Source organism: Telopea speciosissima, chromosome 8 (genome assembly GCF_018873765.1).
Source record: "Telopea speciosissima isolate NSW1024214 ecotype Mountain lineage chromosome 8, Tspe_v1, whole genome shotgun sequence".
NCBI classification, from domain to species: Eukaryota; Viridiplantae; Streptophyta; class Magnoliopsida; order Proteales; family Proteaceae; genus Telopea; species Telopea speciosissima.
The window spans coordinates 21,815,038-21,839,405 of NC_057923.1; the positions used below are offsets into that span (position 1 = coordinate 21,815,038).

Here is a 24,368-nt window from a genome sequence, read left to right on the forward strand (position 1 = left end):
ATTTGGGCACTCACCAATTCCCAAGCACTCGTAGGAGAACGCACAATGGGCAGCTAATAAATTAATAAGCCAACGTATGCCCACTCATGTTCTTGGCCATCTCATTTCCCAGCTGAGAATTTCCAGAAACAGATAAACATCAACCACAAGAACAGCAAAAATATCTGCTTCGGAGTAGCACTCAGGAACTTTGAATGTCTCACATGTAAAAAGCAAGTATGTATGTCATCTAACTGAAATGAAACCTTGATCAGATGCTGTGGTTTCTCCAGAATAAAGAGAGTTAAATATAGGCCTAACATATCTCTAGCTCAACAACATCCTATTAAATATACAAAAGCCCGCAGACAAGCCAGATACAGAAAAACTTGCAGAAGCAAGAGATGCATTACAAACTAGTCCTCTAGTTCCAGAATTACTGTGGATACGAAGGCTGGTAAGTGGGTTGAGCCGCGGCTGCATAATCATACGCATTATAGCTGGTCTGCGCAGGATATGAACCACTTGCCCGGGCCCCAGCAACTCCCATGTCTTCAGTTGGGAATGAGTACTGTTGAGGCATTGCAGCAGGGCTTTGCGAGTGTGGTGCTCCACCATATGGAGATGCATAAGAAGTTGGAGCAGGGCCCTCATAGACATGCTGACTCGGATAATTATATGGTGCAGAGAACCTTGGAGCTGGGTTTTGATGTGCAGGGCCTCCGCCCCTACGACCAAACGAGGAGTAGGAGTTGGAAAACCTACCTGTTTTAGCTGGGCGGAAGGCAGATGGACCACTGCCAGAACTTCCACCTCGGGGTCGCTTATTTTGATGAGGTCTGCTGCCCACTGCAGCATTCTTCTTCCTGTCTACCTTGGCTTTCTCCAACTGTGTGACACGCTTCCTCAGGGTTTCAAGTGTGAACTCTGATTCAAGGTCATGGTCTTCAACACATTTGATGATGGCCTTAATTGAATTCAACTCCAGGGCACCAGCCTCCTAAAACAACACAAAAAACTCAAAACTATTAATGTGTTTGCAGAGAATACATGTGTCAATGCACATGAACAAACAGAACAAACTTTGGATGCTCAGAAAAGTAATCGAAGATTGATCATCAATGTACATGGCAACATACCGCTGCAGCCACATTGTAAGGGCCATTCTTCAAAATCATAGTAGCATTTCTCCTCGAGTTCTTGAGATATGACTTCACCAAAGAGATAGGTGGATACTGTTCAGTCAGACCAGACTCAGAAGCAAAATATACAGCCTCAATCTCCTTGCCATTCTTCACTAATTCATCGATTATATCTGTGACAAGATATGTGTAACTTTAAGCAAGAGATGCATTTATATAAAATGGATATAAACAAATATGGAAAATTGCACTAGCAATAGAATAACAGGTTGAATTCAAGTGCCACTGACAAAAGCAAAAAAGGAAAACATCCAGCATGGTTTAAGTAATCAGTATACGACCGATCCATATCAATATCGGCATACCTGACCGATACCTTATCAGTGTGTCACTAAGGTCCAAGGATAAAATTGTCCCAAAAAAAAACAATTTTTAAGAAAAATGTTGGCAAAACCATCCAATACAGGCCAATCCTGACGGATCAGTATCAGTATCGGCCAAGACTGATAGCGATTACATGAACCATGACACCTGGTTATCTATTTCTCCATTTTCTATAAAACAGATTTGTCACGGCATCTAGATGAGCATTAGAGGGGGCCTGGATGCCAGGCAACACCAACAAGGCAACCAAGGCACCTGGATGCCGATGCCTAGGCAACGCCTTGACAACTATGTATAAATACTCCCTGCATTCTGTGAAGGGAGTCCCCCTTCCCATTTTTGGTTGTGCATCTCACTGTTTCCCATTATTCCACGAAGAAACATAAGCTTCATTCTAAAGTCAACCATCCATTCCAGTTTTCCCTTGTCAATTAGGGCTGGATGAATCCATATCACAGCAGAAAATATAGAAGCTACAAAAAAAAGGGAAAATATGAAATAAATGATAAATTCTTCAAAGGGATCCACTAATAACTAAGATGTTCACAAAATCCACTTAGTGCTATTAAGGAACCATCGGACGTAATAACACAAGAAATTAACCTAAAAAATATATGAAAGATCTGCCATAGAATACGTCTTTCCTCAACTTTCTATCTTCTTTGAGAAAACACAAAACATAGCATACGAGCTCCAGTCAGCTGATTTCTTGCTCATTGAGACTACCTTGGATCTAAAACTAAATCCAAATTCTAAAAACCAGAAGTCTTTTCACAAACTAACATACTGCAAGTCTTTTGGTGGTTTGGCCAAACTCTCGCAAATAAAGTTGAATCCACAAGACGTAGATCACATTGGAAAACTAAATAATGTTTACATGAGAACAAAGCCATGCTAAAAGGATAAATTTTGACTCTTCCCCAACCCGCCACTCCCACCCCCCCCACACACAACAAACCAAAAGACAGGAGAAGTTATGAAATAGTACATAGACTCAATTTTGGCTAGCAAAAATAAGGGGAGGTTTTTGTGTACGACTGCTTTCGGAGATTGAAAGCTTTGTAAATGGGGGGGGGTGGATCTTGATATTTTAAAGGGGTTTTATCCCCCATTGAAGGGTTTCAAGTACGATCACGCACTATGCATGGCCGTACATGAAACCTTTTGCCCAAAAATAATATAAATACAGCATAAAACACCCAAAAAAAGTTTAAACATTGACCCGATAATCTAATTAATCCCACGTAATGTAAAATTAAGTAAACTCATGTGATCATATCCAACACGAAACAACAACATAAAGGCACAAGATACAAAACTAAGACCTACTCGATCAAAGCTAATTCCAAATTAATAAAATGAGAAACCAATCATCATTAGACCTCCACTTCACATGGAATGGAGATTCAACTCAGCACGATATTTACATCTAAGACTGAAGCTAGCCAAGTATCCTTCCTCCCCTTCTCCTTCTCAAGAATCTGGTTTTCATACACGAAGACAGTTTGTTTTAACCTTTTCTCAAGCTTTTCTGAAGTGTTTTCTGGTCGAAATAAATGGGAACTGCTTAGAGAAAGAGGGAGATTGGAGAAATAACACAAGGACCAAATTATGCTACCTGATTCAAACTTCAAGATAGGATCTCCACCCATGTAACAGATAGAAGTGGAGACAACAATTCAGGCAACTAAGGTGCCGTTTGGTAACACTCCCGTGGAGTGTTTCCAATGATCTTTGTTTTGTGGGAACAAAAATAGAATATAAATGTGTTAAACAACAGTTCCTTTTTGTGTTCTTGCGGAATGAACAGGACACTTGGAACAAAATTGGAACAGTAACAAGAAACAATAAAGAAAGTATTCTGTTGTTCTGGAAACACTTCATTAAAATAAAAAAACCACAACCCTGACTCAATCTCTCTCCTTTCTCTCCCAAATCCGATCTCTCCGATCTCTCTACATCTCATCTCTCTCCGATCTCTGCATCTTTCCCATGTCTCTCTGCCACCATGTTTTCCCTCTCAACCTCTCCCTTTCTGTTAGTCAGTTCTCATGACTCGTCTGAGATTGCCATTAACGAAGTGCTGTTTGAGACTGACATTGAAAAAGAAAATGGGGAAACGGAAGATCAGGATTGAGACAGATAGACAAACAGAAGAAGAATGTGACGATCTGTAAGAGACGCATAGGCCTCTTTCACAAAGCTTCCAAATTCTGGAATCTCTGCAACGTTCAATCCATAATTACCGTCTTCACCTCCCTGGCTGGGAACCCTTTTGCTTTCATTTCCCATGCCTCCTCCGTGAACGCTGTTATACAACCATACCTGAAGAATACTGGTAGTGTATGACTCCTTTGATGTTGTTGGTGTCAATTCTGAGGCTGAAGAAGCGGAAATAGTGAAGGAGGATGGGTTTTGGTGGGAAACAGAAGATGTTGAAAAGTACTGTTTGACAGGGGATTTGCTGTCACCGAAGAACTGTTTGGAGCGGCTCAGGGAGAATGTCTGCAATCAATTAAACAATCTCACTGTGTCATGTTCATCGCATGAAGTGGGTCATATTTTTTAAGATCTTCCCCATCCCTGCAGCACACTACCTGAGCTATCTTCTTCCTCATCTTCATACCAAGAAATGACTGTATCTTCAAAGATCTTCCTGAACTCAGGGAGAATCTCTGCAGCTAATTTCATGAGTTATCTTCCTCATTTTTGTACCAAGAGATGAGTGATTTCTTCACTGATTTTCCGGATTTCAGGTCTTTTGGTTTGATTCTTAATGTAAGCTAAGTCAAAAGACCTAACCTTGGCAGAATATCAGCAAGAAACTTCTTCAGGACAAATCGCAACCTCTGTTTTGAGTATTCTATCGATCAGCAGTTCCAACAGAATTATCCTTCACTAATCTCATAAAATTCCTGCAGGATGGTTCCCTTTGATTGGTCTTTGATTTCCAGAATAGAATGCCAATACAGAATTCAATAGGGGGTAAAAAATAAAAATAGAAGGTAGAAGGTAGAAGAAGATGGATAAATAGGATTGAGTCTCACTCTCTCCCTCGGGCCTCTCACCCCTCACATGTATAGGTATCTCACCCTCCCCACTACATCTCACAGCATAACGTGGTTTCAAAACCAAAAGTGTCTTTTTTTTCTAATTCGTTGGCTATAGAATCTAGCCACATCCTTGTATTTATAAGCTTGAAAATCGATTACAGCATTATAGACTTTTCCAAATTAAAATCAATGACGAAGCATCCCAATCTTAATCAAATTAGTTAATATAGAATCCTAGAAAAAGGAAACTACTAATAACCTATAAAAACAAACTATTCTCTAGCTAATAAACCACCCATGCAAGATATTAAAAAACAAAAAAGAAAAAAAAAACTTCCTAAAATGTAGGACTAATAAGGCTGTCAATACTCATCCAGCATGGCCAATTCATCTTCAATCTTTATCTCCAATAACCAGCCATGGGGCCCACACGATCTGATCATTATCTCCTCCTTAACCAGCAAGGAAATCTAGGAAATATGGAAATTATTCTGGAAAATATCTTCCTCCAATAAGGCTGGTCGATGTGGCAGAATGGGCTGACATAGGTTACTCGATATGGGTTTTTGAATAAACCCAGAATTTGGGGCAGATACAGCCCTGCCTTAGCCCAACCAAGAGTCCTTGCTGCATCAATCCACCCCCCCTTCCCACACACAGAAAAAACTTGTCCTCAAGTTTTGATCATTCTTGGACAAAGTTTCTTGCTGCGCACATCCGTCTAGGCTGGCCACAATAGGCTCTGATAACAAATAATGTGGACCCAGTCACAAGATATAACCAGTCCACAAGACGACCGCAAACTTCAGGTCCAGCAACAACAGTAAATACTTCGATCGGTTCTCAAATTTGCAGGAAATTTCAAAACAACAAAATAAAATTTAAAAAAAAAAAACAAGAAATCGAAGAAGACAAGGTCATTATACTCTCTGTCTCTCACAGAGCAAAGCACAAAGCTATGTCTTTTTTCTCAATCTCATTAATCAAATTCGTGTACAAGGCTGTAGCCCCTTACAAACTTATATAGAAGACTCAAAAACAAACTAAAACACTAAAAAGGAACGGCCTAACCCATTCCTTAACTAATAAGATAACATAAATTGACTAGGAAACAAAAATAATGAAAGAAACCAACTCAAAACAGGACTCCAACTAAACTAGTGAAGTACATCCCGCTTTCCCATATTTTAAGCCCATTAAAGTGTCTCATTACAAAGAAAACCCAAGGGATCAAAGGCCCAACATCTACATATCCCAACCCAAGGCTTATTTCCAATAAAATAAGCCATTTAGGTGACTTACCTTCATCAATTCTCCCCCGCTTGAAGGAAAAAAGAGATGCCAAATCAAACTTGCTCGATCATCGTTCAGTGAGAAGTAGAATTCAACAATCTTTGACTCCATCTGGGCTGTCCCTCCATTGTTATTATACCAAAAATTTATGGCCATGTCACAAGTCCTAACCCCAAACAGGATCTCAGCAAGAAACTTCTTCAAAACAAATCGCAACCTCTGTTTTGAGTATTCTATCGATCAGCAGTTCCAGCAGAATTATCCTTCACTAATCTGATGAAATTCCAGCAAGAAGGTTCCTTTTGATTGGTCTTTGATAGATCAGTAATTTCCAGAATAGAATGCCAATACAGTATTCAATAAAAGAAAAAAAATAGACGATAGAAGGTAGAAGATGGATATATAAGATTGAGTCGCTCACTCTCTCCCTTGGGCCTCTCACCCCTCACAGGTACAGGTATCTCACCCTTCCTTCTGCATCTCACAGCATAACGTGGTTTCAAAACCAAAAATCTCTTCTTCTATTTTTTCAAAATTCATTGGCTATAGAATCCAACCACATCCTTGCATTCATAAGTTTGAAAATCAATTACAGCATTATAGACTTTTCCTAATTAATAAAACCAACGACAAAGAAACCCAATCTTAATCTAATTAGTTAATAAAAAATCCTAGAAGAAAGGAAACTACTAATAACCTATAAAAACAAACTATTCTCTAGCTAATAAACCCCCCACACAAGATATATATATATATATAAACAACTTCCTAAAATGTAGGACTAATAAGGCTGTCAATACTCATCCAGCATGGCCAATTAATCTTCAATCTTTATCTCCAATAGCCAGCCTTGAGGCCCACACGATCTGATCATTATCTCCTCCTTAACCAGCAAGGAAATATGGGAAATATGGAAATTATTCTGCAAAACATCTTCCCCCAATTAAGGCTGGTCAATGTGGCAGAATGGGCTGACATAGGTTACTCGTTATGGGTTTTAATAATCCCAGAATTTGGGGCAGATACAGCCCTGCCTTAGCACAACCGAGAGTCCTTGCTGCATCAATTCTTTTGTAACCAATTCTTGGTAATTTTCTAATTACTATATTTTTGGGTATTAACATAGCATGTATTCAAGAGACACGATGGAAGAAGACAACATGGATAATATAACCTGTATTCTTGGTAATTTCTTTTGTAACCAATTCTTGATAGATTTTATGAGGAGAAGGATTAACATAGTCTGTATTCAAGGAGACAAGATAGAAGGATAAAAAAGCTGAGTTAGACAACTATAAATTTTGGTATATAGGGAATAAAAGTAATAAAAGTGGAGTGGGCATAGTAGTGGATAAAGATTTAAAGAATGATATGGTGGATGTAAAAGATTTGTAGAGAGAATTATATCCATCAAGCTTGTGTTGGAGAAGAGGTTGTCAATATAATTAGCACTTACGCACCCAAAGTAGGATTGGATGAAAGTAGTAAGTTACAATTTAGGGAACACATGGATTAATTAGTGTAAGGTTTTAGTCAAGGAGAAAAGATTATCATAGGGGGTGATCCGAATGGACATGTTGGGAGAGATTGTAGAGAGTATGAAGGTGTACATGGAGGATATGGTTTTGGAGAGAGGAATGAGGAGTTCTCAGTTTTAGATTTTGTTGTGGCTTATGATTTATACATTATAAACACTTACTTTGAAAAGAGAGGAGCATTTAGTTGCCTTCAAAAGTGAGCATCATAGTAACCAAATAGATTTCTTCCTAACTAAAAGGTCCAATAGATTGTTATGTATTGACTGTAAAGTTATACCGGGGGAGATCCTAACCACACAACATAGATTAGTGGCCAGGGATAGGTGCCTCATTACGCAGAATCGTAAGAAAGGAGAGCTTATTTGCCCTAGGATAAGGTGGTGGAGCTTAAAAGGATAACTTGAAATCATTTATTGATAAAGCGGCCAAACAAGGACAGTGAGACTTTAAGGGGCACACTAATACGATGTGGAATTGGATGGCTACTTGTACTAAGAAGCTTGCTAAAGAAGTCCTAGGCGAATCGAAAGGAAAATGGCATTCCTCTAGGGAGACTTGGTGGTGGTATGATGAGGTTTAAGCAGCCATTAAGACTAAGAAAGCTAGTTTTACAACATGGTAAAAGACTATGGATGTAGAGGATCTAAAAATGTATAACATTGCCAAAAATGAAGCTAAGAAGATTGTGGGAAAAGCAAAGGCAAAGAAATATGAAGATCTCTATAACAATCTAAGTACAAAGGAAGGGGAAAAAACTATCTATAAGATAGCTAAAATGAGAAAAAGGAAGAGTAGAGATCTCGACCACATTAGATGCATTAAAAGTGAAGATGGCAAAGTACTAATAAGGGATGAAGACATTAAAGAGAGATGGAAAGATTATTTCTACATCCTACTAAATGAAAACAATTCAAGTAATAGTGTCCCGGAAGACTCCATAACCCATCAAGACACCACATGTCGTAAGTGTATGAAGTAAAAGAAACTCCAAGGAGGATGAAAGCAGGTAAACACTAGGCCCAGATGAGGTCCCAATATAATTATGGAAGAGCTTAGGAATCTATGGTTTATCTTGCCTAACAAAGTTGTTTAATAAGATTATAAGTACAAGGAAAATGCCCAATGAATGGATGAAAAGCATTGTAGTTCCGATTTACAAAAATAAAGGTGATATTCAGAGTTGCAATAACTATAGAGGCATAAAACTAATGAGTCATACTATGAAATTATGGGAGAGGGTTATTGAAACTCACATGAGACAAGAAACTACTATTACAAAAAACCAATTTGATTTTATGCCAGGAAGATCCACGACGGAAGCTATTTACTTAAGAGACTCATGGAAAGATTTAGAGATTGCAAGAAAGATATCCATATGGTCTTTCTTGACCTAGAAAAAACTTATGATAGAGTGACTAGAGAGTTGATCTGGCAAGTACTAGAGAAGAGAAGTGTTTCAAGTAATATATGGACATAATTAAAGATATGTATGATGGTGTGGTAACTAGTGTAAGAATTGAGGGGTTCAAGGTAGTGAATTCCCAATTACAATTGGGTTACATCAAAGATCAGCTTTAAGCCCTTATCTGTTTGCACTTATCATGTATGATTAAACCAGAGACATTCAAGATAAGGTTCCTTGGTGTATGATTTTTGCTGATGATATTGTTTTGACGGATGAGACAAAAGCAAGGATTAACGCCAAGTTGGAGTTATGTAGATTAACCTTGGAATCAAAAGGTTTTAAGATAAGTGGAACAAAGACGGAGTATATGGTGTGTGACTTTAGTTACACTAGGACGGATAATGAGGTGGTGAAAATTGATAAGACGGAGATTCCACAAAGTGATTATTTTAGGTATATGGGCTCAATCATAAATAAAGAAGGTAATGTAGAGGAGGATGTTTCACAGAGAATTAAAATAGGATGAATTAAATGGAGAGGTACATCTGAAGTGTTGTGTGGTCGATGTATTCCTTTAAAACTTAAAAGAAAATTTTATAGGACAATCATATGACTGGCTATAATGTATGGTGCGGAATGTTGGGCAGTTAAGAAACATCATGTAGATAAACTCAATGTAACAAAGATGAGGATGTTGAGATGGTTGTGTGGCAAAACTAGGAATGATCATAATAGAGCTGATTTAGGGGTAGCTCCGATACATGATAAGTTACGAGAAAGTCGTTTAAGGTGGCATGGCCATGTTCTACGGAGGCCTTTGGATGCTCCAGTATAGAGGAGTGATTTGATTTAGATTGAAGGTACTAAAAGAGCCAAGGGCAGACCTACAATGACACTAGGACAAGTGGGGAGGAAAGAATGCATAGGTTAGGGCTTGTATCAAGTATGACCTTGAATAGAAGCTGATTGGAGGGCAAGGGTCTAGGTAGCCGACCCCATTTAGTTGGGATAAGGCTGAGTTTTTGTTGTTGTTGTTGTTGTTATACCCTTTTTTGGGTATTATATAATAATTAAGGACATTTGTAATTATTCTAGTCTACAATAGAATCTAATTTTGTTTTAATTGTTCGCATCACGGAGAGAGACAAATAATGCATTTTTTTTTTGGAATTAATGAAATGTATTTTATCCGTCATTCTAATCTTTATAATCATAATCTATTATTTATTCATTTGTTCATTTGCTTACTAATAAGGAATGGAAAGGGATTGGACCCATTAGATCAAAATCCAATCACTCCACCATAGTATCTAGCAAAACTCTAAATTTAATTGGATTTCAGTTTTTTCCTAGTTTTGGTGCTCAGTTGCTCACTTTGTAAGGGAGATAGTTTCAGTAGTAGATAGGTGATGCAGATCAAAGCTTGAAGAAGAGGACAAAAATAAAAGTCAAAAAATATTGTTCACGTGACATTGTTCACGAGAACAGTAATTTGGGTGCATATTCTCCTATTTTAGTTTCTTATTTAGTTTAGTGCAGTTAGTTTCTATTTACTTGTTTTCCTTAGACAACAAGTTGTTTACTTTGTTAGGATTATTGTTAGTAGATTTTAGTTTCCTTTTTTTTTATTTCTATTAGACAAATAAGTTATTTGTTTCTAAATTAGAGTTTCTATTTTAGCTTCTTAGCTGAGTTAGAGTTACTTTCTATTTCGGTCCCATTACTTGTAACCCAAGTCTCAGCTCTTATAAGAGACTTGCTATTTTTATTTGTTTCTATTTAGGGCTCAGCTTTAGAGTTTATTTGATGTGCTGCCCATAGAGGCATCTCGACGATTTTACTAAGTGAATGAAACTTTTACTTTGAAGCATGAATATTCTCTTGTCCATGTGAGCGACTTAAAGGGCTGGAGGCCTGGCTGAGAGAGCCAAAACTCTAGGGCTGAGAGAGTCTGGCTGATGAGAGCCAAATCTCCTTATCCCTTTTCTTTTCTTCTCCTATCTACTCTTCTTACCCCACTCGATTCCCTTAACCTGCTGCTTCCCTGAATTTGCTACAAGTGTTGTGAAGACCTGTGGAAGATCATGATCAAGTCCCAATTAAGATCAGATCTGTTGCGGCTGCATCAATTCGAAAGGAGACTTTGAATGCCCTGCGGCTCTACTGTTCTACCGCTGCAGATTTCAAGCTTGGATATCTCCCCAACCAGCCACTGAAATCAATTGAGATTTGGAGGGCTGAATCACATCATCAAAGGCTACATTCGATCCCAATTTTGGCCTATTCTGCTGGGTGGATTGTTCTACAGCACTTACCTTCTAATTCTGCGATTTACCTTCTATTTTCAAGACTAACTCAAATCTCCACTTCTGACCATCAGAATTCGACAAAATTTGGAGCACAAGATCTACTCAGCCCATGCTCCATTCAACCTAAGTTTGACACTGTTCTACAGGCTGGTTTGATCTCTACCTCCTTAATTATTAATTCTGGTTTTATTGCAATTATGAGGTTCTGCTGCAACCTGTCCACAATCCTACTGTAGAGTGGTTCTTAGCTGAACGATTTCAGTGGCTGGTTGGGGAGATATCCAAGCTTGAAATCTGCAGCAAAATCTGGGCAGAACAACAGAGCCGCAGGGCAATCAAAGTCTCCTTTCGAATTGATGCAGCAGCAACAGATCTGATCTTGATTGGGACTTGATTCTGATCTCCCAAAGGTCTTTACAGCACTTGCAACATTCTCAGGGAAGCAACAGGTTAAGGGAATCGAGTGGGGTAAGAAAGGAAGATAGGAGAAGAAAAGAAAAGGGATAAGGAGATTTGGCTCTCACCAGCTAGGCTCTCTCAGCCCTAGAGTTTTGACTCTCTCTGCCAGGCCTCCAACCCTACAAGTCATTCACATGGACAAGAGAATATTCATGCTTCAAAACAAAAGTTTCATTCACTTAGTAAAATCGTCGGGATGCCTCTATGGGCAGTACATTAAATAAACTCTAAAGCTGAGCCCAAAATAGAAACAAATAAAAATAGCAATTCTCTTACCAGAGCTGAGACTTAGGTTACAAGTAATGGGACCAAAATAGAAAGTAACTCCAACTCAGCTAAGCAACTAAAATAGAAACTCTAATTTAGAAACAAATAACTTCTTTGTCTAATAAAAGTAACCAAAAAGGAAACTAAGATCTACTAACAATAAACCTAACAAAGTAAACAAATTGCTGCCTAAGGAAAACAAGTAAATAGAAACTAACTACACTAAACTAAATAAGACTAAAATAGGAGAATATGCACCCAAATTACTGTTCTCATAAACAGTGTCACGTGAACGGTATTTTCTGACTTTTATTTTTTTCCTCTTCTTCAAGCTTTGATCTACATCAATAGGGCCCTGAGTTTGGTGACATTCCATTCATGCTGGTCATGTAAAATCAGATTTGATACCAAGAAATCTGAACTTCCAACCAGCCTCTGCTTGGGTGGTTGCAATGTTGGGGATGTGAGGATATTGTTAGTTCTCTGGTTGCCCGTTCTGATACTAGTCTTTTAAATTTGAAGAAGACTTGAGAGAAGAAAGGTATAGTTGGTTTAACAGTCATTTTGTTGAACTAACAGAAGTGCTTCTATTAATGTACCTTCCAAATGCATTTCTGTTTCTTCTGATTTAGAAACACTTCTTATGCTATGTTGCCAAACGCGTTTCTACCCTGCAGAAGTACTCCCCAAGAACCAAAAAAAAACAAAAAATCTGGCTCAAAAACACTCCCACAAAACAAAAAGTGTTGTCAAACGGCACATAACAGCTGGTCAAGCATGTTTAGGTCTGACCACGATAAAAAGCTTAGAAATTTAGGGAAAGAGGGGATTTTCAATATGTTCAGTGATAGTGAACATGCTATTACGTGCATGTATGGGGGGGGAGATAAAATAAGGGGGAAAAAAAAAAATGAGAGAGAGAAAATATGGGTAGGGATACAAGAGAAGATAGAAAATAGGAATTTTGGCTTTACAGAAGAAATTGGGAGGTCGTCGATTCTCTTACACAATAGAGTAGTTGATTGGATTCAAAAGTCTATCTTCCATCTCAAATTATCCCTATTTAATAGGTTACCAGTAGTTAAACTAACTCCCTCCCACTTAAAATAACACCTATACCTTCTCCGTTACAACATTTACCCACTACTAAAGTACTCATAATTAACAACCCACAACACACGCTAACCACAACTACATAACAAAGCACAAATATCCATTCCACGTAAGCATGACCACTTGTGTAGGCACATAACATTCCCTCCCCCTGGAATTGTCCTTGTCCTCCAGTACAATGAAATTAGGAAAGTAAGGGTTCACCTTTCCTATCTCAGCCACCAGGGCCCTATAATGTAGTCCTACATAGACAAAGGGTCTACTAGGAGCCAATAGCCAGGACTTCCCAAAGTTGTTGGCCAAATGGACAGAATTGAGGATTTATAACAAGGGTTAGGCTTTAGCAAAATAGGATTGAATCTTATATGGTAAAGCTGGGCAGGTTTAGGGGAGTCTAATGAACCAGGTTAGGTTAGGTTTGAGTGAGATTTGAAATTTCAGAAAATTAGGGTTAGGGTTTCGGGTTTTCTAGAAAAGGGATGTAGGGGTTTCTAGGGTTTACAGGTGGATTTAGGGGCAGGGTTCAGGTCGAGTTTCCCAAATAGGGAGGGGGATGTTCGATCCTAATATGGGGTTTTTTTTATGGTTGATTAGGTCTGGGCAGGTTCTAGGTTGTTTTAGGGTTTAATGGAGATGAGGGGAAATAGGGTTGTGATGGGAGGAGGGAGCTGCAAGCTAGGTCGAGTGTAGGAGAGATGGTCAGGGGGCTGTGGTTGAAATATTAAAGGATTTTGATGGTGGAATTCAAACTTACTTGGAGATGGCAGCAGCTCCAGCTTGAGGAAGAACCCTTGAAGAAGCTTGTTCGAACCACCCGGGCTTCACACCGCAAGGTGTCGATTGGATCAAACAGCAATCCCATCCACCTTGATATGACTCACAAGGTCTTTTTGATATTACTCACAAGGCATACTCACAAAGGAGCTCAACAGCAGCCGCCATGGCAGCAAAGCTGAAACAGAGTTTTTGTAAACTTCAAATTGTGGGCAGCCTCCCACGATTTTACTATTAATAAGATGGCCATAGGCCCAAACCCTAATACAACCTAAAAGATCCTCTAAGGACCAATAGAAATAGAAAACTTCTACCCAATAGGAATGAATCACTTAAATTGAACCAAGGTTGAACCTGGTTCAGTCTAAATTTACAAAATAAACAAAGTCTAGCCAATAGGAGTGACTCACTTAAATTGAACCAAGGTTGAACCAGGTTCAAGTTAAGTTTACAAAATAAACTAAGTACAGAAATAAGCTAAGGCTAAAATAACTAAGCCCTAATCTTAAGGCTGCTTTTATTTGCTTGCGGATGCTTGGATCTGCATCACCCCAAACTGCGGATCATCACTGGCCATATTATGTGCAAATGCACAAAGACTCTTCATAAGCGGTGAAGCACCCTTTCCTCCCTCCATGTGCAGCCCATACAAGTTATAAACCTCAAATGGTATCTTCAGCCATGGCATCCAAGCGTCTAGTATTCGATTCCCAACACATAAGGGATACTTTAGCACCAATACTTCCTGCAACTTGAATACTTCTTTGCTGTTCCACACACTCAAGATCGCAAAGCACATTGGAAGGTGGCCGGATCACGGATCTCAGGTCCCACTTGTGAAGGGTTCCCTTGGGTAAGGCCATGATTGTGCCCAAGTTGAGTTTGTTGGAGAAAATCACGTCTATGTCCTTGGAGAAGAACGAGTAGGCAATTACTCGCCGGTAGATGGGTTCAGCTAGTTGCATGCAAGTTGGAAAATTGTGATTCCTGGACCTATGTGCTTGTAGTGCGCATACACCATAGTTGTCAAGGCGTTGCCTAGGCGGGCAGCTTGGACCCCTTGGTCATCTAGGCGGACAGCTTGGACGTCTTGGTCGCCTTGTTGATGTCGGCTTGTTTTTTTACCCTCTCCAATGCCTTGGGTCACCTAGACATTGTGACAACTATGGCATACACCGGCTGGAACAGTACCGTAGGGGTGCAGAACTTGACATTGGTGTAATTTTCCATGAAGAAGTTCAAATTATGCTCCATATCGTGTGGGTAATTCGTTGGCTCGAATACCAGATATTACATGCACGGATAGGGGTGGAGATAAAATAGGGGAAAAAGGAAAATATGGGTAGGGATAAAAGAGATAAGAGAGAAATAGGGATTTTGGCTTTACAGAGGAAGTCAGGCGTCCTAGCATAATTGGGAGGTTGCCGATCCTCTTACTCAATAGAGTAGTTCATTGGATTCAAAAGTCTATTGTCCATCTCGGATTATCCCTATTTAATAGATTACAAGTAGTTACACTAATTCCCTCCCATTTAAAATAACTCCTATAACTTCTCCGTGACAACACTTACCCACTACTAATAACTACTCACTTTCCTTGATTAATAAACTACTCATAATTAACCACCCACAACATACGCTAATCACAATTACATAATACAAAGCACGACTAACCATTCCACGTATGCATGAACCGCTTGTGTAGGCACATAACACATGCATAATAAGCTATGAGACTACTCTAGAAAATGCTCAAATTATTTCTCTAAAATGCAACCTACCTATAAAACTATGCCATTAATCATTCAATGTAACGATACAAATAACTCAATTACCCAGACTTCTTAGGGAGAGAGTTCAGTGTTTCAAAATTCATGCATGTGTGGGCATTCGCACACGTGTGCACGCATACACACACACGCGGAATAAATAGTTGTTGGATAAACACAAAGGGGTGATGTAGATCAAAACATGAAGAAGAAGAGGCCAAAACACTGTTCACGTGAACAGTGTCACAGCACCTTATTTTGCCTTGGTGGAATATTATTAGAAGATTCTGTGGGTCCAAAATCAGTTTAGTTTCTATTTTAAAATAGATCTAGTTTCTATTTTGTTAGTTATTTGTTTCTAAATTAGTTTCTATTTTAGTTGCTTAGCTAAGTTAGAGTTTCAAATCTAGTTACTTTCTATTTTGGTCCCATTACTTGTAAAGCAAGTCTCAGCCATATAAGAGACAGCTATTTTATTTCTTTCTATTTTTGACTCATCCCCTTGAGTCTATTTATATATTGTAACTTGCCCATAGAGGCACCCTGATGCAGCACCAAGTGCCCACATCTGAAGGAAGAAGAAAAAGAAGAAATAGGCCTGAATTTAGGGCTTAGATTGGAGCCATAGTTTAGGTTTACAATTAGTAGGTTCTATACTTAGTTTATTTTTCATGATTTAGTGTTTTATTGAGTTGAGCCGGTTGAACCATTGATTCAATTTAAGTGATTTTATTTAAGTCTTTTATTTTAAGTAGTTAGGGACAATTAAGTCATTTCATTGTTTTAAATTATTAGCCTTTGATTTGTAGTCATTCCCTTTCACGATTTAGGAAGGAGGAATTTAGTTTGTAATAGGATTTGGCCTTTGGCCTATTATTATAAATAAAGCTAAATTGTGGGAGGCTCCCCACAGTTGAATATTTAAAAAAAAAAACAACAGAATTTGCTGCTGCTCCTTGTGAGTGTTGCCTTGTGGTTCTATCAAGGAAGAAGGGCAAGTGGATCTCCTGTGACTCCTTGCACCGTGACGGCAGGGAGGATCCCAATTCGAAGGTGGTTCTATCCTTCACTTCTAACCAAGCTGGTGCCAATGGATTTCTGCTACAACTTGTTCATTAATTTCTTCTTCTAATCCTCCACTCCCTCCCCCAATTGGTCCCCCTTTATTTTTGTGCTTGAATTCCATTAAACCCTAGATCTTGCTGCCAACCATATTTGACCATCAGAGTATCTTCAAATTCAAACCACAGCCTCCATACTACATCCCCTCCATTCGATCCAACTTGCAGCCCCATCCTCCCACTCCAACCCTAGTTTGCCTTGTCTCTGTGAAACCCAAAAAAAAACCCTAAATTCCAGAATTAGTACTTCCAGCTAATAAAAACCTCCCATATTTGGATCGAACCTTCCCCTCTCTACCTGGAAAATTCGATCCCAACCCTAGCCCTAAAATCCCATTAAAAGCCCTAGTTTTAGCCTAAGTTCTAAAACCCAAAACCCGAAACCCTAACCCTAATTTTCTGAAATTCGATTTTTTAGTTAAACATCATCCAAACCTACATTAATAGCTTCTTCTAGACCTGCCCACCAATACCCCATAAGATTCATCTCCATATTCATACACCCAACCCTAGATTTGACCTAAAACTGCAATTCTGTCCTACTGAGACTGCAGAACCAGCAGCCCCTTGATTCCTTTGTTATTAGATCCTTGATAATTGGCCTCTAGTAGGATCTTTCCCTATCTAGAGCTACATTAAGTGGTCTCAGAGCCCATGGCTGAATCCATGGCTGCAAAGATCGAGATGTTCCAGTAGTTTGCTGCTGAACAAAGGGCTGCAACTGAAGCCCAATAGGTTACCACTGATGCAATCATGGCTAGGTTGCAACAATTGAAAGAACAGAGTCCCCCCTAACAAAGACAGCAATGTACCAATAGATGAAGATAGGTACCAACTCAATTCGGTGGTACAGAGGCTGCCTGGCAGAGATGGAGATCCCAGAGATGATTACAGAGTTCACAGAGATGAACCCAGAGATCACAGAGATGGATACAGAGTTCACAAAGATGAACCCAGAGATCACAAAGATGGATACAGAGTTCACAGAGGTGAACTCAAAGATCACAGAGATAGACTCAGAGATGACAGAGATTACAGAGACCATTATAGAGATCATCGGGACAAAAGGTACCCGTGAGCCTTCTCAGGAATACAGAGATCGATACAAAGGTCACAGAGACAGAGATAGAGAAGACCGGGACAGAAATAGAGGTCGCCAGCCTACTTTTGAGGAGTACATGAGATCCTACTTCACTAGAGACTAGGGCCCTAATCGGCACTGCACTTACAACCAGAAGGTGAAGCTTGAGCTGAAAGAATTAGATGGGGATCCTGATCCTCAGGTGTTTTATGATTGGATTGCTGCCCTAGATGATTATTTTGACTGGTATAATCTGTCTGAAGAGAGGAAAATGAAGCTAGTCCGTACTTAACTTGTCGGACCAGCACGTGAGTGGTGGAGAACCACTGAAAGGGAGATGGACTTTGATGGAACAGCACCCCGCACTTGGGAGGACATGAAATATGACCTGAGTTAGAAATACTTGCCAAGGCACTTCAGGTCTCAGTTACAGGATCAGTTCCAACTCCCTACGCCAAGGGACCATGACTGTATCTTAGTACATGAGGAAATTTGATGCACCTTCTTCTTGCACTGGCATTAGAGAAGAGGGCATCCAGATGCTTTCACAATTCAAGTTGGGTTTGACAAGTTAGATCAACAGACCAATTGGTGTGGTTGAAGTTACAGACATTCGAGATTGCTTTGAGAAGGCCTTGAAAGCAGTGGAGTTATTAGCTTCAAGCAAACAGTCGGGTTCTACTTCCAAGCCGGCCAACATCAACACTAGCACCTCCCGACAGGGTCCCTCTATAGGCAGCACCTTTCGCTCTACTGCTTCCCCACGCATTAATGATAATGGCAAAGCTTCTATGGGGCGTAATGAACCCTTCACTTGTTTCTACTGTCAAGACAAGGGACATATTGCTAAGGACTGCCCAAACAAGAGGAAGAACATCCAACATGGCTGCCAAGGAAGAAACCCACGATGATGATGAAGAAAAACGGCTTCGATGCTTATTCTGCCAATGATGATGATGATGTGGCTGCTTACTTTGAAGATGAGGGTAATGATACAAGAGGCATTCATGTGCTGCTCCAAGAGGCTACCCAGCCAGAATTCCAACCTTCCCCATCCATCAAAGAGCTGTTGTCCGCTTACAAGTTCGAGCCATCTACGGAGGATGATCTTAAGAAGCTAGACCCTGATTTGGATGATCATTCCAAGGCCTTTAACCATTCATCGGAGATGAATGCTTTTAAGTCGGGGAGAGCTGATGTAGCACCAAGTGCCCACATCCGAAGGAAGAAGAAAAAGAAGAAATAGCCCTGAATTTAGGGCTTAGATTGGAGCCATAGTTTAGGTTTACAGTTAGTAGGTTCTATACTTAGTCTATTTTTCATGATTTAGTGTTTTATTGAGTTGAACCGGTTGAACCATTGGTTCAATTTAAGTGATTTTATTTAAGTCTTTTATTTTAAGTTGTTTGGGACAATTAGGTCATTTCATTGTTTTAAATTATTAGCTTTTGATTTGTAGTCATTCCCTTCCATGATTTAGGAAGGAGGAATTTAGTTTGCAATAGGATTTGGCCTTTGGCCTATTATTATAAATAAAGCTAAATTGTGGGAGGCTCCCCACAGTTGAATATTTTAAAAAAAAAACAGAATTTGCTGCTACCGATTGTTGTTGCTGCTGCTGCTGCTCCTTGTGAGTGTTGCCTTGTGGTTCTATCAAGGAAGAAGGGCAGGTGGATCTCCTATTACTCCTTGCGCCGTGACAGCCGGGAGGATCCCAATTCGAAGGTGGTTCTATCCGTCACTTCTGACCAAGCTGCTGCCAGTGGATTTCTGCTGAAACTTGTTCATTAATTTCTTCTTCTAATCCTTTACTCCCTCCCCCAATTGGTCCCCCTTTATTTTTGTGTTTGAATTCCATTAAACCCTAGAACTTGCTGCTCAACCATATTTGACCATCAGAATTTCTTCAAATTCAAACCACAGCCTCCATACTACATGCCCTCCATTCGATCCAACTTGCAGCCCCATCCTCCCACTCCAACCCTAGTTTGCCTCGTCTCTGTGAAACCCTAAATTCCAGAATTAGCACTTCCAGCCATAGTTGTCACGGCGTCACGGCGATCCAAGTCGATGGAGGGGTGTCTGATCGATATATCGACACGTCGCCCGTCATGGCGTTGCCATGGCGATCATGTCGACCATAGCAGAATCGTAATTAAATCCAAAGTTGAATGGCAAACTAGTAGATAAACCAAGATTTATAAGAGCAATGGCAGAATTGTAATTAAAACCAAAATTGAATGGCAAAGTTGAATGGCAAACTAGTAGATAAATCAAGATTTATAAGAGCAATGGCAGAATTGTAATAAATCTGAAGTTGTAAAGGAGTGGCAGAACTGTAATTTAATGGAGTTAAAGAGAAAACTGAATGGGCTAAACAGAATAGCAATAGAGAATATAGGGGGTTTTATACGAATAATATAAGTTGTCCATACTTGCAATTTTAAAAACCTAATGTCTTCTTCAACTTTGCAATAACACGATAGAAAGAGAGGCAGAGAGGCGGTGAACTAGAGTAGTTCTAGCAGAGGAAACTCCTTATGAAGACGATTCTCCCTGCAATTTCTGGAACAAAATCGCAACACCAAGGTCTGCCGATCCCAACGAGAAATAGCCCCAAAATTCTGCTGGCAACCGAATGGTGAGATTTGAAATCAGATTTGGCGGATGTCTTAGTTGCAGGTACTTCAAAAAATTGAATCTTGTGAAAAAGAGACTTCTGGATATCAAACTTCCAGGTATGGCTCCCCCAAGAGAAAAGAACTTATGGATCAAATCTCAGAACCAGTCGATGTGTGTGTAAGGATCCTATGATGGCTTTCCAGAATCTGGTAGTACCGCCCAGAAAGTAAAAACTCAGAAACCAAGGCTAAAATAGGAGATTTAGGGAAACAGGGAGTAGGTCTAAAGTTGGGGAAGAAACAAAAAATTAAAGAAGAAGAAATCGAAGAGGGAAAGAGAGACAGGACGCCATGGCGTAGATCGATATGAACATTTCTCCAGCGCAAGGACGCCATGGCGACGCCATGACAACTATGCTTCTAGCCAATAAAAACCTCCCATATTTGGATCGAACCTTCCCCTCCCTACCTGGAAAATTCGATCCCAACCCTAGCCCTAAAATCCCATTAAAAACCCTAGTTTTAGCCTAAGTTCTAAAACCCAAAACCTGAAATGCTAACCCTAATTTTCTGAAATTCGATTTTTTAGTTAAACATCATCCAAACCTACATTAATAGCTTCTCCTAGACCTGCCCATCAATACCCTATAAGAATTCATAAACCTAACCCTAGATTTGACGTAAAACTGCAATTCTATCCTACTGAAACTGCAGAACCTGCAGTCCCTTGATTCCTTTGTTATTAGATCCTCGTAATTAGCCTCTAGTAGGATCTTTCCCTATCGAGAGCTACACCATGATTTAATGAAGTTAATTATTATTGCTTGAGCAAAGTTTTCTCTTGTCCATGTGTGTGACATGAAGGGTTGGGAGGCCTGGCTGAGAGAGCTTGGCTGGTGAGAGCCGAATCTCCTTATCCCCTCTTCTCTTATCTTTTCTCCCTGCCCTGCTCAATATCCCTTGCTGTGTTTGTGACTGCAACTGAGCACTACTGAAGCCTAGAAGCTGTTCTCCAAGCAAGTCTTTAACTGTTGTTGCTGATCATCACCAGAGAAGGATCAAACTACACTCCTGCAGACCTGTTTTCTGCCCTGCTGTCTGCATCAATCGAATAAGTTTCTCTCCAAGGTCTGAGCCTTGTTCCAGCAGAGCTTTGGGGGATTGAATCACACTGACAAGGAGCCCACTCGATCCCAATTCCAGCCCCTGCTGTTGGCTGGATTGCTCAGCAGGCCATCACCTTATAATTCTGAGTCCTACCTTCTATTTTCAAGACCAACTCAGATCTCCACTTCTGAGCATCATAACTGAACCAAACTTGCAGCAAAGCTTCATCTCATCACGGCTGATACTCGATCCACTTTGGAGCCCAATCCCAGTGCTGATTTGCATGATATTCCATAACTTTATAATTTTCCATTATCTTCGTATCTCAGCTTTTAGCCGTCAGAATTGGCTGAAATTTGGAGTGTAGCATCCCTTCTCCATCTTCACTCGACCTAAGTTTGACACTGTTCTACAGGCTGGTTTGATCTCTACCTCCTAAGCTACTAATTCTGGTTTATTGCTATTATGATGTTCTGCTGCAACCTGTCATCGATCCTATTGTAGAGTGGTTCTTAGTTGAACCCCTTCTACATTAAGGGGTAACTGAGGTCCCTAGATCCTTCAAACTTCCTGAATTTTTGTCTCAGTACATTGTGTTTACAAGAAACTGGTTGACTTCCAGAAAACGATTCTAGCAATTTTCAATAATTAAAAATAAAAAAAAAACAAGGGGCGTACCCAGTGTATGAAGCTCCCGCCACTGCAGGGTCTGGGGAGGGTCATAATGTACGCAGTCTTACCCCTGCTTTTGCAAAGAGGCTGTGTCCAGACTCGAATCCGTGACCACTTGGTCACAATGGAGCAACCTTACTGTTGCACCAAGGCCCGCCCTCTAGCCAGTTTCAATAATTAAAGACAAATATTTATTTCTATTAGGAAGACAAGGAAAGTGATCAACTGAATGCCAATTTTTTGAGTATCAATTAAGAAAACAAATATAAAATCTCATCTATTAAAAAAAAAGAAGTAATAATAACATTCTCTCCTCACTCACAGCTCAATTTCTAAACAGAGAAAAGCAAAGCTACACAAAATATGCGTAGATTGTGTCAATTTTTACGCAATGAAATAAGTTAACAAGTAGACATGAACAAATCTTTAAAGGAATGAAATATAAGGACACCAACAATTGAGGGGAGGGACTTTTAGTTTTTACCCCTGTTTATATATAGAATAAATGCAATTAGAGTGAGAGTTACAGCAACTAACACTGGATGGATGAGGCGACCCATACATAATCGAAGTGCAATATAATAGCAATATTTAACCTTTTTTTTTTTTTTTTTTTTTTTGTGGGGGGGGGGGGGGGGGGGGCGGGTTGAGAATAGCAAATAATTCTCCAAAAACACACCTTTCATTTTCTCGCCAAATCCTAATTGAGCAGCAAGCTTCGGCATATCCCTCCTTGATGGGAAACCCAGCACCAATTTTCTAAGGAATTCCTCCTCAAATTTCGACTGTAATCCGAACCCAACAACCATCTGTAGAAACATTGATGCCTCCGCCGGCCCCATACCACCCCAATCCTTTTCGTCCATCTTCACTTTCCATGCCTCCGCAACTACAGCAGCTCTCTCAGCAATGCTTCCGGCAACAGGCGGTGATTTCTCACCAGATTCGATTGTAGGGAACAGTGCCTGGAGTAGCATTCCACATGCCCAACGACGGTCAGGAAACCCGGCTTTCCCAGATTTCTGAGAAATAAAATCCTCCATGGCGTCCAAAACTAAACGTGGCGGATCAACCGATTCTGCAATTGCTTGCGAAATTTCAGTCTTCAAAGCGACAGATTCCTTCCGGTTTGCTACCATGAACCTTAACAAGCTCGTGGGGTCCATCTTTCGGCAAATTGACCGGAGAGCTTCAGGCAATTCGGGAGTCCCGGAAACCGTTTGCTCGAAGGTCGACAGCGCAGCAGCTTTCTGCTCCTCAACAAGGGCAATGGCGGCCGATTCGCGTTCGGGGATCGAATTCTCCCTCTCTTCTAAGCCTTGCAGGGTTTTCTTGCTCTCTGAATCTAAAGTCTCGATCTTCGAATCTAGGGCTTTGGACTTCTCGAGGAGGGATTCTTCCAATGAGGAAAAATGTTTCGAAAGGTGTTTCCATAGGTCACTGCAGGTAATCAGGAGGTTCTTTTGGTCTTCAAGTTTGTCGAAGGCCTTCTGGAATCGTTCTCTGTTTATCACTTCAGTCGCCATGGCCAAAACAATAGAGCTCACTTGCCTGAAAGAACGCAAGAAGAAAACCCTAAACCCTGGCCATAGTTAAGGAAAAGGGAAAATATTTAACGGGACAGGGCTCACTTCACTGTCCGAATGCGGTTTGGATGAATGAAAGAACTCCTTTTGGAATCTGACAACAGGGGAAGGGACATTTATGACATATCACCCGTTTACATGAATAATGACGTGTGTGGATGTGCAATTTCATTTTTAGGTTTGCATAAAAAATTTCATTTTTGGGCTAATGTTCTCTGTGCCAGAGCGCAGCCTGCGCCCAGACACATGAGCTGTCATTCAAGGGCAGAATGGTCATTTTACCCACCCCTATGTATTTGGGCACAGCCTCTGCCCCGGCACAGAGAACATTTGGCCTTCATTTTTTTTTTTTTCATGTTAGAGCTGCTGTTGTACAATCTTTCTCAAGGGAATATGGTCTATGTCAGCACTCCCTTTAGTCTACTTCTCTCCTCCTCATTTGAAAAGACATCTCTATTCCCTTGTTTTGAGGAGAAGAGAGATAGACACATGAGAGGGCATGCGTTTAATAGCCTTTTTCACTTCCGAACAAAAAACTACTTTCCCTTAACAAAATCATCACTCAAAAAGGGCATGCGCTTAATAGCGTTTTTCACTTCAGTGGGGCATCAGCTTGAATGGCCTTTTTTTATTTCAGTGGAGCTGAATGGTAATTGCACGCTCCTATCTAGGCTTAGTAACCTCGCAACCAGGTA

The 24,368-nt window shown here is 40.1% G+C and overlaps 1 protein-coding gene across 1 annotated transcript; it reads right to left on the minus strand.

Moving 5' to 3' along the window:
* Positions 1 to 206: 206 nt before the first annotated feature.
* LOC122671497 (FRIGIDA-like protein 4a) lies at positions 207 to 23,681 on the minus strand. The gene is made up of 3 exons (XM_043868745.1): positions 22,767 to 23,681; positions 1,119 to 1,294; positions 207 to 979 (listed from the first exon to the last, which is right to left on the minus strand). Exons 1-3 carry the CDS (start codon positions 23,611 to 23,613, stop codon positions 416 to 418), a joined length of 1,587 nt encoding a protein of 528 aa, XP_043724680.1. The 5' UTR covers positions 23,614 to 23,681; the 3' UTR covers positions 207 to 415.
* Positions 23,682 to 24,368: the final 687 nt, after the last annotated feature.